Below are 12,619 nucleotides of genomic sequence, written 5' to 3' on the forward strand. Positions count from 1 at the left end.
GCTGGTGAGGCTTCTGGCAGCCTTGAGCATGGGGAATAGGGGACTGGAAGTCAGGACAGACAGCATGTGGGAGAGTTGACAGATATCCTGGCAGGTGATGTGGAGCCTGTAGTATTTAATTTGTTAAAATGTGAATGTGGTAGTGCTTTGTATGTTTGTGAATGTATAAGAATATTAGTGTGTACATGTATATATTTATGTGTTTGTATACAAGTGTAAATGTACTGGAATGGTAAGAAATGACTCTGGATTAAAGAAAAGATTTGACATTCCTGAATGGGAAAATATATTAGTCCTTAAGTTGCAGATGGTTCTATATTTCCTTAAAGGAAACCTTTACAGTGAGCTCCGAAAAAGAGGATGACCAACAAGTTGCGAGGCATAAGCGCCCTCAGAGAGGGGCTGTAAAGAGGAAGTGCTATAAAGAAGCATCCAATACAGAATCAGAATCGGAGGAACTCACTCTGCCTATTCGTAAAGAAACTGCCAGAGATCAGGTAACAGTTACAAATAATTATAGACTGTCTTTGCTACTTCCAAAAGTATTGAGAAATTTCACTTTTTTTTATTGTTTTTGCTTGCATTTATTTGTGCATTTATTTGTTGGGCCCGTGGATTAGTAACGGGCAGAGAGCTCAACTTCAACTCTGCGCCAGCAAGGTAGAGGTGGAGTACTGGTATTTGCTGATAATATTTAACATGACCTAGTTGGACCTTTTCAGATTAAAAATTGACTCAAAATAAACTCTCAAATCTACTGCCAGTTCTTAGAAGACTTTTTCTTCCAGCAGTGGTAGAGGAAAACATCTGCATCTTTCAAGAAAACCACTAATTTTATGCAGGGCAGTGCTCCATTGCATGCTTCAAAGTACTCCACTGTGTGGCTAGCCAGTAAAGGACTTAAAAAATAATGACATGGCCCCCTTCCTCACCTGACCTTAACCCTATTGAGGCCCTTCTTAAATGGGAGATTTATGTGGAAGGAAAACCGTACACCTCTGTGAACCATGGATGGGAACGGCCGTTGCTGCTGCACAAAAAGTTGATCGTCAACGGATTAAGAAACTGACAGACTCTATGATTAGAAGGTTTTTGACGGTTACTAAAAAGCTATATTGGTCACTTTTTTGTGTTTTGTCTTGAAATGTTGGTCAATTTTGAGTTTTTTCAGTGATCTTACTTGAAACAGACGAAATTAAACAAGTGAGATGGGAAACTTTTAATTTAGTTGCCTAATAATTGTGCACACATATGTATTCCCCTGAGAGTTTTCACGCTCGCATTTCCTTTGTAAAACAATTCGGGTTTATTAAAATTTTGGATTGACTGATAGCACTGTATTTGTTCCATATTAAAACTAATCCTCAAAATACTCACTTGCCTAATAATTGTGCACACAATCTACGCACGTGGCTGCATTTGCTTGACATTGGGATTGATGTACCGGGCAGCACTTGTTGAATAATGGAATTAATATACCTGACTGCTCATGTTGATCACTGGGTTTAATGTTCCTGGCTGCACCTGCTAAGTGTTGGGTTTGATGTACATGACTTCTCATGTTTGGTTTTTAAATTAACTTCTGAGTTTTGGGCACTATGTGTTTGCCTGCACAGATGGACCATTAGGATTGATGTACCTGGCTGAACATAGGTGTTGATTATCCTAGATAGATGAACCTTACTGAACATGTTAAGCTTTAGGAATGCTGTAGCTGACACCAAATGTCTGCATTGGGATTGATTTTTCTGTCTGAAAATGCTAGGCACTGGGCATGATTACCTGGCTGCATTCTTGGCATTAGAATTGTTGTACCTGCCTGCACATGTTACCTGCCTGCACATGTTACCTGCCTGCACATGTTGAGCATTGTGATTGACGTACCTAGCCGTGCATGTTGAGTGTTGGAATTGATTTACTTGGCTGCAAGTTTGCCATTGGAATGGTTGTACCTGCCTACATATGTTCGGGACTAGAAAGGATGTACCTGGCTATACCTGCTGGGAATTCAAATTGCTGAACTGTATTTTTCTTGGCTTTGAGAAACATGTATCTTTTGGTGCAAGTTAGGTATTTGGTTTGATGTATTCGGCTGCATGTGTTGGCCTTTGGGATTGATAGTCTCGGTTACACATAATGGGGTTGCCTCTGCTAGGCATTGGGAATGTTGCTATTTCCTGTGTATTCTGGGCTTTAGGACGGAGGTACCTTCCTGCACATGCTGACCCCCTTTACTTTTTTCAGTTTTGTTATGTTGCAGCTTGATGCTACAATCATTTAATTTTGTTTCCTAATAACCCACACTCATAATGACAAAAGTGAAAACAGAAATTTAGACAATTTTGTAAATTTCAGTCCTCCAAAAGGACATTTTCCTCCATGGCTCGGATAGAGTTTTACCTTTGAGGCTGGCTCTCAGCACTCTCACTCCTTACAAAATTACTTATTTCCCTTTTCGTCCATGGGCTTCCACCACTAATGTCTCCCAAGTCACATGTCTAGTTGGTTTAAATCGTCTTTCAAGTCAAATAAAGTGAGTAGGATCACACACTGTCCTTTCAAAGTTCACTTTACTAGATTTGTGAGTGATTTTTGGATTTACAGCAGTCAGACAACTTTTTTTATTTATTCAAGGCTTTCCCCTGTAATAATGTTCACTTATTTTCTAAGTTGTACCATTTTACTTTTTTGTATTCCCCTACAAAAATCATTTAGGTAAAGATCACAGGTCTGTCTGTTTATGAATCTAATTTTCCTAAATTGCAACCACATCACCACCTAGTGGTTAGATTGTAAACCGCATACAGATGTTCTCCAAAGTATTTATACAGTAAACCCTAGATCTATTTTTCATGTCTGGCTTCACTGTACACAGTTTTCTTAAGCAATTTTTTAATTTATTTCCCATTACAATGTTTAAAACAAAATACCCATGCTTGGTTTTCTGTTTTTAGTATGGTTTACAAGCAATTAGGAAACAGCTGTGCAAGGAAACGCCACAGAAACCCACAAATCTCACTAGAAGAAAGCAAGATATTTTATTGAACCTCCAGGACAGTGCAATTACTAGCAAAGCAGACAAGACACCACACAAGAATTTAGATATATCCCCCATCTCATCAAGTCCTGAATCTATTGATCAGGTTAGAGGTGAGTATACCAATGCAAGGCCATTTGTATAGTTATCAACCCACATGTGTCAAATGATGTCCAGGTTTCTTTTTTATTGTGTATAGGAAAAACTTTTAAGATGTGTAATAGTACATTATGTTTATATACTTTTAACTAAAGTTATTGTACAATGGGACCATTATTTGTACTATAGGATAAAAAAGTGGACATTTTTGTTATTGGGGGAAGGGATGTAAAGCACATTGTAGGAACCTGAATCATAAAGACACTAAAGGATCACTTTCATCTTGATGGAGTATTAGACCAAAGTGTAGTGTACTATTTTCTAACATTAACTGTACTGTACTGTGTCTTTGAAAAAAGAAATGGGAGCACACTTCTATGTTTGCTGTTTTTGGCAGCTTGGTTTATTTCGGGTCTGCTATCCAACTTTGCTAAATGTAATCAGAAACTAAAACAATGGAAAATCAGCCTAATTTGAGTAGCTTATCTGTTTCCTTTTTTCTGCATTTTTCTAAATTACTAATTCATTTAGACATTTGGACACTGTGATCAGAAATTACTTGGCTAGACACCCTGGGGTTATCAAAAGCTCACATATGGGCATGTTTAACTGACTATAAGCCTGTCAGATCTCTTTAGGGGAATTGGATAGGAAAAACTAACTTTTTGAATGAATTTTCTAACCTGCCATGTTAAGGTCTCATGATAACGTGACATAGAATGCCACTTTGTCTGGCATATTACCTTCTGACCTAAAGTCAAAGGATGAGCAATTTAGATGTGGGTAGGGATGGGGGCCTATGGACATAGTTTGTCTGTGTATCTGCATCCTTGGACTTGAACCAATTTCCCAATGCTCCTCTCTTGATACAAGACACCTAAAAGGTAATGCCTGCAGCTTTTTACCACAGGTCTGCTGCCATTCACACATCATATATATAACAAAATTATATTTAAATTCATAGTGTCTTTTAATGAAATATTTTTTATAAAATGGTCCAGGAATGAAAAAAGTGGGAAGTTTTGAAAAAAAGGTTGAGGAATATTGTAAACATATTGCATAGAAAATAAATGTGGGAGGGTGGAGTAAGAAATGTTTCAGGACTAGCAGTGTATGTAAGTAACATAGGTACGTGCTAATTATTTGAAAAATCATAAAACTCTCTCTTTAAAAATGTTATTAAAATGGTCCTGCAAACTGTTCCAGTTGACTTTGGGCTTTTGGCCTTGTAAGAGCTCTGGAAGTCTGCTCCACTCAGTAAAGTTTAAAGTCTTAAACCAATGATTTCTGCTAAGTTGTGTAATTAAAATATATTCAAATTACAGCTGAACATCTTGACTTGGAAACAGGTTTACCAATTAAGAACTCAAGTTTCACCCAGTTACCATCCTCACCTTCACCAAGTTCTTCACCTTTAGCTAGCCTCACTTTGGAGAAGTCACTTAGCATTCCAACAGTTGGTAAAAATGTAAGCAAGCACGGGCCTAAAGAATATGTCAGGACTGGAAGTAAACTAGAAGTATGTGAAACTGTCCAGAAAAACTTGTCTCCAGCTCCGAGCCGCAACTCGATGGTAAAAAATATTTAGATTTTTCTTGTGGCTACTTCAAGAGTTGTAGAAGTGTAAGGTGATAACTGTTCATAAGGAGAAGTTGTTACCACAAAATTTAGGCATAGAATGTTGGTACAGCATCACTTTGTACAGGATGAGAACAGTATGCAATAATTTTGGGGTTATTGTTAGACATTAGGAGGTTTAAGAATAGCTTTTGTCTTTTTTCTTTTGAATGGATAGATTGAGCTGTGAATACATTTTATTTGTCATTTTAAACTTCTAAAATATATCCCCTATATTTTAGGCAAGTGTAACCCTGGATCATTCTACTATTAGTGGTATGAATTTCCTAAATGTCCCAGATCCTGATTATAATGAACAACTTGTGAGTGTATCTCCCATCTCTGGTATAACATGTCTCCAGTCACACACTCTGACACTTAAGGTTAGTGATACCTATAAAGGTTTATTGAAGATTTGTAATTGCTTCCTCTATATCAGGTTAGCAAACTTTTTTGGCTACTAGGCCATTTTAGGAGGTCAAGAAGGCACACTAGGCCGGACCTCTCTCGCGCTGATGACTCCACCCCCCACCAGGAACACCCCTGAAGGGAAATCTTTCTCATCCCCAATGCATAGGGAAGGGAGGGAATGTCCCCTTACCCCAGCAGCAGAAGTGTTAACGTCCGCCGCAGTAAAAAGGGGAGGGAGGCATAACAAGGAGGCTCCGGAGCCGCAGGTTGCTGACCCTTGCTGGCCGGGATTAGGCCAATCCACCAGGGGGGTGTTAGGCCGGAACAGACTACTGGCTAGGCCGTATCTGGCCTAAAGGCCAGAGTTTGCTGGCCCCTGCTCTATATGATAGATTTGCATACATCTCAAACATCTCTCTGTCTTTACTGCTTTTTCTCTTTACCTCTCTTTCTTTTTCTCTCTCTGCCTCTCATTCTTTTTTTTATCTACCTCTCTATTTTTCTGTTTTCTTTCTTTCTCTCTTCTCACTTTTTGTCTCTCTCTCTCCCCCCCCTCTCTCCTGCTGTCCTCAGTACTGAAACGCATTTAGTGTATTTAGTGCCGCCCTGTCAATCATATTGCCCAGATTCCTAGTTTATGTAAAATATTTGTCATGGTTTAAACTATATGCAAAATACAGGGTGTGGTGGTATCCACGTTGCCTGCAGGTAGATAGTGAGGGGATCAGTCACCCTTTGCATAGTGTATCTGCAAATGAGCTTGAAAAGTTATTTAGTTGCTAAATATTTGAGTTTCTTAAATATTTGGGTCTGACAAACTCACTTTGTAAGCCTAGATTGTCTATAACTTTGATCCAGCATTGTTCTCCCCAGCCCCTTTTAGTTGGGCACACGAACCGCACTTTTCAGTAACCACCCAGCTGTTCTTTGGTGGTTATTAAAAATTTGGTGCACATTACAGGGGCCACCACCCATCTACAGCTTTCTCCCTCCCAGCTAAAAAATATTATGGGGAGAACAGTGCTGCATTCGCCTTTGGCCATTTGACCTTCTGCTTCTGAAACTTTCACCTGATACAAGTCCAGGTTTTGTGTGTACTTGAGGCCTTATATCTTACTATCGGTCATTCCATTTCTTTTCACACTTTTCACACTTAAGCTGCAATGAGTCTGCAAATCCTTTGATAGAGGCAATTTATGTAGCCCAAAATCATGTTGTCCTCTGGTTTTAGGGTCTTTTACCACAGCAATCTTTTGGCTGTGATTGGGTCATCCGTGCCCTTGACTATGTTTTATACTACAGTCATTGAAAACTTTGACACAAATGACCTAGTTGTTTTTGGAAAACATTCTACCACACCCTTTCTAACAAATTCTGTGTGCTTTTTCCCTAGCCTCCCTGGCTTCTGGGCAATCATTTTGGAGACTCTTGAGTTGCTCAAATCTTGGGCTGATGAGCTTGAAGAGTTGCACTCTACTGCTATCACTTCCAAGTTATAGGAGCCATTTCTTGCCTTTGCAAAGAGACTACTATACCCTGCCTACCTTTAGAGACCTAACTGATGGGAGATCTTTTCTTAGACTATGTTCTCCTTGGCAAGTCCCATTTTACATACACCCAGTTGTGGTTGTAATTTTGCTGTGCAAACTGTATCTGGACCAAATCCATCAAAGGGAATTTAACCACTGCTACCATTGAGCCTCAAATCATTGTGTGTGTGTGTAGAACAAAAGTCTGGGGTATTAAACTTTAGTGCTTGATGGAATGTTGCATAGTGTTCGCCCTTAAAACTTTTTGTCTCTGGAAATCTTGATAAAAATAAATGTATTAGAAAAACCTTTGGGCAAAGATATGCAAATACATTTCCCTATAACTATCTGTACATTCAGGACTATTTTGTCAGAATCGACCAACTTGCATACATCAATTTCAGGCTTGTTTTTCAGTGATACAAAGTATGTACCTTGCCTAAAGCTGTTTTAGTAATACAACACCATTGTGTTCTTTACTTTAGAAAAGCCATTGTGCCTCTCATCGTTCAGGTTCAGTTGTCAAAAAAACAGCTAACGTTACACATGCAACTTTTCACGAATCTGGTAAGTACTGTATGCTACATAAATGGTTCAGTTAATCATAGTTCAGATGACAAAATATAATATTCCTCCATGAAAAAAAAAAAACTCTTTATGAGGTTGATCACTGTTTTTGTCTTTTTTTTCAACTCCAGCCTTCCCTGCAGTACTGCACAGATGTACAAGCTCCTCTCAGATGGAGCCAGCTTTATTTCATGGCTGGATAACATCCAACTTCTCTCTATTTAGTTCCCAGGTGTTCTTGTCCCTGCCCTATTCCTTTTATTTATTTTCTGTATTTTCAAATATAAAAAGGCTCAAAATCACATGGGTACATTACCTAGATCAGGGGTCGGCAAAGTTTTAGGGCCACTGGGGTTGGCGGGAACACACTAGGCCTGACCTGCCCTAATGACTCCGCCCACCACCAGGGAAAGCCCCCTGAAATGAAATTCCTCTCCTCCGTATGCATTGCGGAGGAAAGCGGTTTACCTTCAGGGAGCCTTCCCTATTTACCACGCCGGCGGAAGTATCAACCGCTGGCCGCGGTAAATAGGGGAGCCACTGCAAGGGGGCGGCCCCAGAGCTCCAGTGGGTCCAGCAGTTCCTAAAGCCCCCTGGACTCCGTTAGGCCGGAACAAACTACTGGCTAGGCCGTATCTGTCCCAAAGGCCGGAGTTTGACGACCCCTGACCTAGATGGTCTGTGTGCAATGCAGCATGCCTAAGAATGCTCACTGCTTGAAACTAATATCTACCTAGGAAGGTATTTTGATATATACATTTATCATACAAGGGACACTGTTTGCATTAGGGTAGTGGCCCTCCAAAAGGTAAAACAAAAAAGCAGATGTGATGTCCATTTTTTTAAGGAGACGTGGTCTAAAAAAAAAAGTGTTTTGAATGGGCAGGTGACATAGCCAGCAGTGCCCTAATGGTGAATATTAAAGAGTAGCTGAGTGAAATTTTGAAATTTTACTTGAGGATGTTGGTGAAGATGACATGGGCATGGCCAATTTGAAGTGGACATGTCCATCAAGAGTGAAGTAGAGATATTGCATAATAGAGATATTGTGTAAAGTTTGGACAGACATACAGAAAGCTAGGCCTCTCACAGAGAGCATGTGAACTTGAAGCAGAGCTTATCTCTCAGATCTGGCATTGAGCAGTGGACAGGCAAGTAGATTGCACTGTGCCAGTTAGACTTTTTTCTAATCCAAATGGCCATGATAGAACCAAAATGAACTATTTTGTTTACATCCCAAAATTGATTTAAGCATGGATATTTGGAGAAATTTCAACTCGCAATGAACCAGGATTTTTTTCCGCCATATTACATTGTCCATTACAGGTCCTACAAAACGTAAAGCAGTATTGGACCTCAGACACAAAACCAATGACAGCAGCCATCTTACTGACAACAGTATAGAAGGAAGTGACCAAGGCACAAAACGCAGAAAGATAAAACTGCTTCCGCGTAGACTTTTTCCAGCTACAGAAGTGAAGGAGCCAAGAGGTAAGTAAAAGTTTAATTGTCAAAGTTTCCAGGCCACACAAAATGTTTATGACCACAATCCCTAATTCTTCATAAAAAGGAACGTTCGGTCCCTTTGTGTTTGTTAAATGTACTCAGTGTTCTAAGCCTATTTGGAAAGATTAGATGGATTACTGAATGATATTTCATTTTCTGTGTTTCCAGTGCCTGCTGTAGCAGGAGGCATTTGAGATGCAAGGAAGCCATAACCTGACTTAAAAGCACTTTGTATAGGTCAAGATTATTATTTGTTCTTCATGTCGGGAAGGAGACTGCCAAATCATACATGTCTGATACCTGAGTATTCTTTCCAAGAATTCAATTATATTGTGCTATAAACCTTTTGGTCCACCAGTTGAACATAATTATACAAAAACAGAAAGTACAATTTAAAAAAAGAGGGAACCTTACCTGTTTTTAGGACTAATTGATCAGTCAAACTGAAGAGAAAATGATTTTAATGTCAAATAGTTTAGTATTATTGAATATTAATTTTGCAGCAAACTTTAAAGCAACATATTTTCAGTTTCAAGGAGTCTATCAACTTTCTCTGAAAAAGAGGAGTCAACTGAAGGTCTGGACACCTGGGACAGAAGTGATACGGATGTTGGGGTGATGTGTCAAAATATTGGCAAAGAGTATACTCGGAAAATTCAGGTAGATATGAATTGCCTTTTAATGTGCAAAGTGGTGTGTCCCTGAGAATAAAAACATCTGGTTACCATGGTTTGTGCACCATTTTGCCATGGTTGTAAGGTTATATTCTTGCTCATCAATCACATAAATATCTCAAAAGCATTGAATTTTGTCCTGTACCCTCTGATTAACTTCAATGTTATTGCTATTATAAGGTCTTTTTAGCATTCACTTAAGTTGCTTAAAATCAGAAGCCTCACCAGGGGACATTGGAACGTGACACAAAGTTGTCTGATTGTACTCGATTTCAGAGAAATGGGATGCAAATGGCATTAGAACGCAAAACATATCACTGACGGCAGCATTTTACAAGAGACATCCACTCCCCTGGCCTTAGCTCATGTTCTCTTCATGGCAAATCATATGCTGTTAATCGAGTAGACAATGCTGGTACATTGCCAGTACTATAGGTCTGGCTTAACACACTAGTCCTGGTAGTGTACGTAATTCTGTACCCAGAAAGCACAAACTGTTACAGCAGCCTGGAACAAGAATAGAATGAAGCGACCGAAGGTCAGGGTTCAGAGCACCTAACAGAGGTAGCAAGTTTCAGCAACTGCATCTGAATTAGGGATTAATCAGAACAATGTATTCCAGTTTATTGAAAAGGCAGATCTGTTCCCGAGATGCATATTTAAATATGTTCTCTTTCATTATGTTAATGCTGAAAAATAAAGATGTGTTAGAAAGATACATATATTTTTTTCTAATTATGTCACAGGAAAGTAAGATATGTTCCAGCGATAGATACTGAAACATGTTGACGTTCTTTTAATTAAGAGAGAGCCACCCTGCGGGAATTTCTTGTCTATAGTTTTAGGATAATTTGCATTCTCAGCACAGGCTGTAAATCCCCACATAGCATGACTGACAGCATTAAAAACACCTATTAACTGTCACACAATTTGCTGATAATGTTCTTTAGTGTGCAGGTTGCACAGAGATGGTTTGAATAATGTTCATTTTGAGCAGAAAAATTGTTTGTACAAAAGATGGATGATACTAGAAGAAAGTCTCTGAAATCAGTCTGCAAAGCTGGAATTTTTATTCTGCAAAAGGTCATTTCATCAGTAATAAAAAAAAAATTTTAGTAGCTTAAGATCATTTCTAGAAACATTGTTTTTAGATCTATCAAGCCTTGTCATATCTTTGATGTCTGTGACTACCAAAATATACTACTGACCATACACTTAATATTTTTATAAAGTGTTCAAAGGTTTTTTTTTTTTTTTTGAACCGCAATCGGTTCAAATGATCGTTTTTGCCCACAAAAAGATATTTATTAGAAATTTTTCTTAATCAAACACGGACAAAAATTGCCAAGTTTTATTATTGTTTTTGAAATTCTCAATATTTCAATAAACTGTGTTAAAACTGATCTGATCTTTAGGCAACCTAATGTGGAACTAAACTGAAAAAAAAATCACACCTTTAATTCCGAAGATCCCTTGATTTTGTCCTCAGTTGCGTCCCACACCAACCTAGAGGAAGCACCGGGTGCTGCCATCCTTAGCCGTCTGGCTACATCACCTGATCTTGCACTGTGCAGGTGTGAGATCAGGTGATTTGGCCTGCTGTAAAGGGGAATGCCAATCTCACTGCGCATGCACAGAGGGAGCAGGCAGGACCCTAATTAAGACAGAATGAGAGATGATTCCCCTTTATTTTTTTTTTTATATTTTTTTTAAAAAGGGGTTTCACAGTTAAAAAAAATATGTTACTTTATTTTAAAGGGTTGTATACCCTTTTATGTAAAGTAAAAATTTTAGTTTAGGTCTACATTAAGTTAAAATTTTTCTGATGTTTGCTGAGTAAACTATCCTCATGCCTTTTCTAATGACAAGATATGTTTTGTGCAGGGCTTGTTATTAAAGCATTATTAACATATTAGAGGAAAATGCAGAGTTGTAATAAATATTTTCAAATAAATACTCTTGTACAATAATTGGGAATTTTCTTTGTTCTGTATTGAATTACATTAGAGTCATTCCCGAAAAATGGATTATTTCACTGAACAATCTGTCAAGTCTGTACAGAAACACCTAACCTCGGTGGAGACACAAGTGCGGGAATGCAGGTAAGTGTGGGAACATTTGTTTGTGCAGATTCTGTACAGAACAACACGGTCACCTAACCCAATACTTCCTGTCCTAGAATGAAACATCTGGAAAAGTTCCAGCAGACCATTCTGGAAGAGATTGAAAACTTTGAGCAAGATTCTAAGGCCCTAAAGCAAATGGAAAAAGAATTTAATGTAAGATTGTAGTTGATTAAATTCTTCTGTTTTTCACCTTCATTTGGCAGTGGAAAAGTTGGCTTTGTCATTACTTCCTGTTTGCCATTATAAGGGCTGATTAATCTAGGTAACTATGTGCTTATCATGGTTATATAATACAATGTTCAGATCTCTGCTCATGTCTCATTCATCACCCTCATCCCTCATTCTCCATAGTGTTATAATATGCATCCCACAGTTATAAAATGACGTCTCAGATTATATCAGCTGCTTCTCATCCTTAGCTTTTTGTCTTTTAGAATTTCTGGAGCCAGCAGACACAAGTAATGAGCGTCTATCACAGCAATCAACAGAAAAGGTCAGCTTACCTCTTACAGGGCAAAGGTGTTTTTTTCATAGTTTTTGTCTTTACTAAATCTGCTAACTCTGTCTAATTGCAGGATTGGTTGCCTGAAGGCTTCATTTGAAAATAATGTATCTCGCTGCACAGATTTCGAAGGAAAGATTTTTACTTCGGAAGTATGTAACTATAACATACAAATGCATAACAAGAATTGTCTAGAACATTTTAATGTTCATTTGAACCGTCTTGTAAACAACCCGAAAGATGCACAAAGAAACTTGCAACTTTCATGGTTCATCTGTAAAAGCATTTACTCTAGATCTTTCATAAAACATTGTGTTCAGGGTTATTTTATGTGTCCTGCAACATGAGCTAGTGGATTGTGACTCCCGATCTTACAAACAGGACCTCTTTTGACAACTGTGATTATTAAATTCTATCAGTGCCTTACCTGTGTTGAACCAATTAGGAAAAGCGCTCTTTAGTATTTAAATGGACAACTTGACAGCCTTCACAAGTGCAACACCACATGAGAAGTTTTGTAGCAGTTTCCGAGCTTACTGTTTCTAGGACAG

General features: G+C 38.5%; 1 protein-coding gene across 2 annotated transcripts in view; it reads left to right on the forward strand.

Moving 5' to 3' along the window:
* The window catches only part of SYCP2 (synaptonemal complex protein 2), a 31,828-nt gene that overhangs the window by 16,797 nt on the left and 2,412 nt on the right, over positions 1 to 12,619 (forward strand). For both annotated transcript variants that reach the window (XM_072414477.1, XM_072414478.1), the window contains 11 exons: positions 330 to 497; positions 2,955 to 3,150; positions 4,462 to 4,709; positions 4,996 to 5,136; positions 7,179 to 7,260; positions 8,587 to 8,751; positions 9,296 to 9,426; positions 11,448 to 11,542; positions 11,620 to 11,719; positions 12,001 to 12,059; positions 12,142 to 12,220. In XM_072414477.1, the coding sequence (XP_072270578.1) occupies positions 330 to 497; positions 2,955 to 3,150; positions 4,462 to 4,709; positions 4,996 to 5,136; positions 7,179 to 7,260; positions 8,587 to 8,751; positions 9,296 to 9,426; positions 11,448 to 11,542; positions 11,620 to 11,719; positions 12,001 to 12,059; positions 12,142 to 12,220 (1,464 nt within the window). The remainder of the gene's footprint in view (positions 1 to 329; positions 498 to 2,954; positions 3,151 to 4,461; positions 4,710 to 4,995; positions 5,137 to 7,178; positions 7,261 to 8,586; positions 8,752 to 9,295; positions 9,427 to 11,447; positions 11,543 to 11,619; positions 11,720 to 12,000; positions 12,060 to 12,141; positions 12,221 to 12,619) is intronic.

The sequence above is a fragment of the Pyxicephalus adspersus genome, chromosome 6 (genome assembly GCF_032062135.1).
Source record: "Pyxicephalus adspersus chromosome 6, UCB_Pads_2.0, whole genome shotgun sequence".
NCBI classification, from domain to species: Eukaryota; Metazoa; Chordata; class Amphibia; order Anura; family Pyxicephalidae; genus Pyxicephalus; species Pyxicephalus adspersus.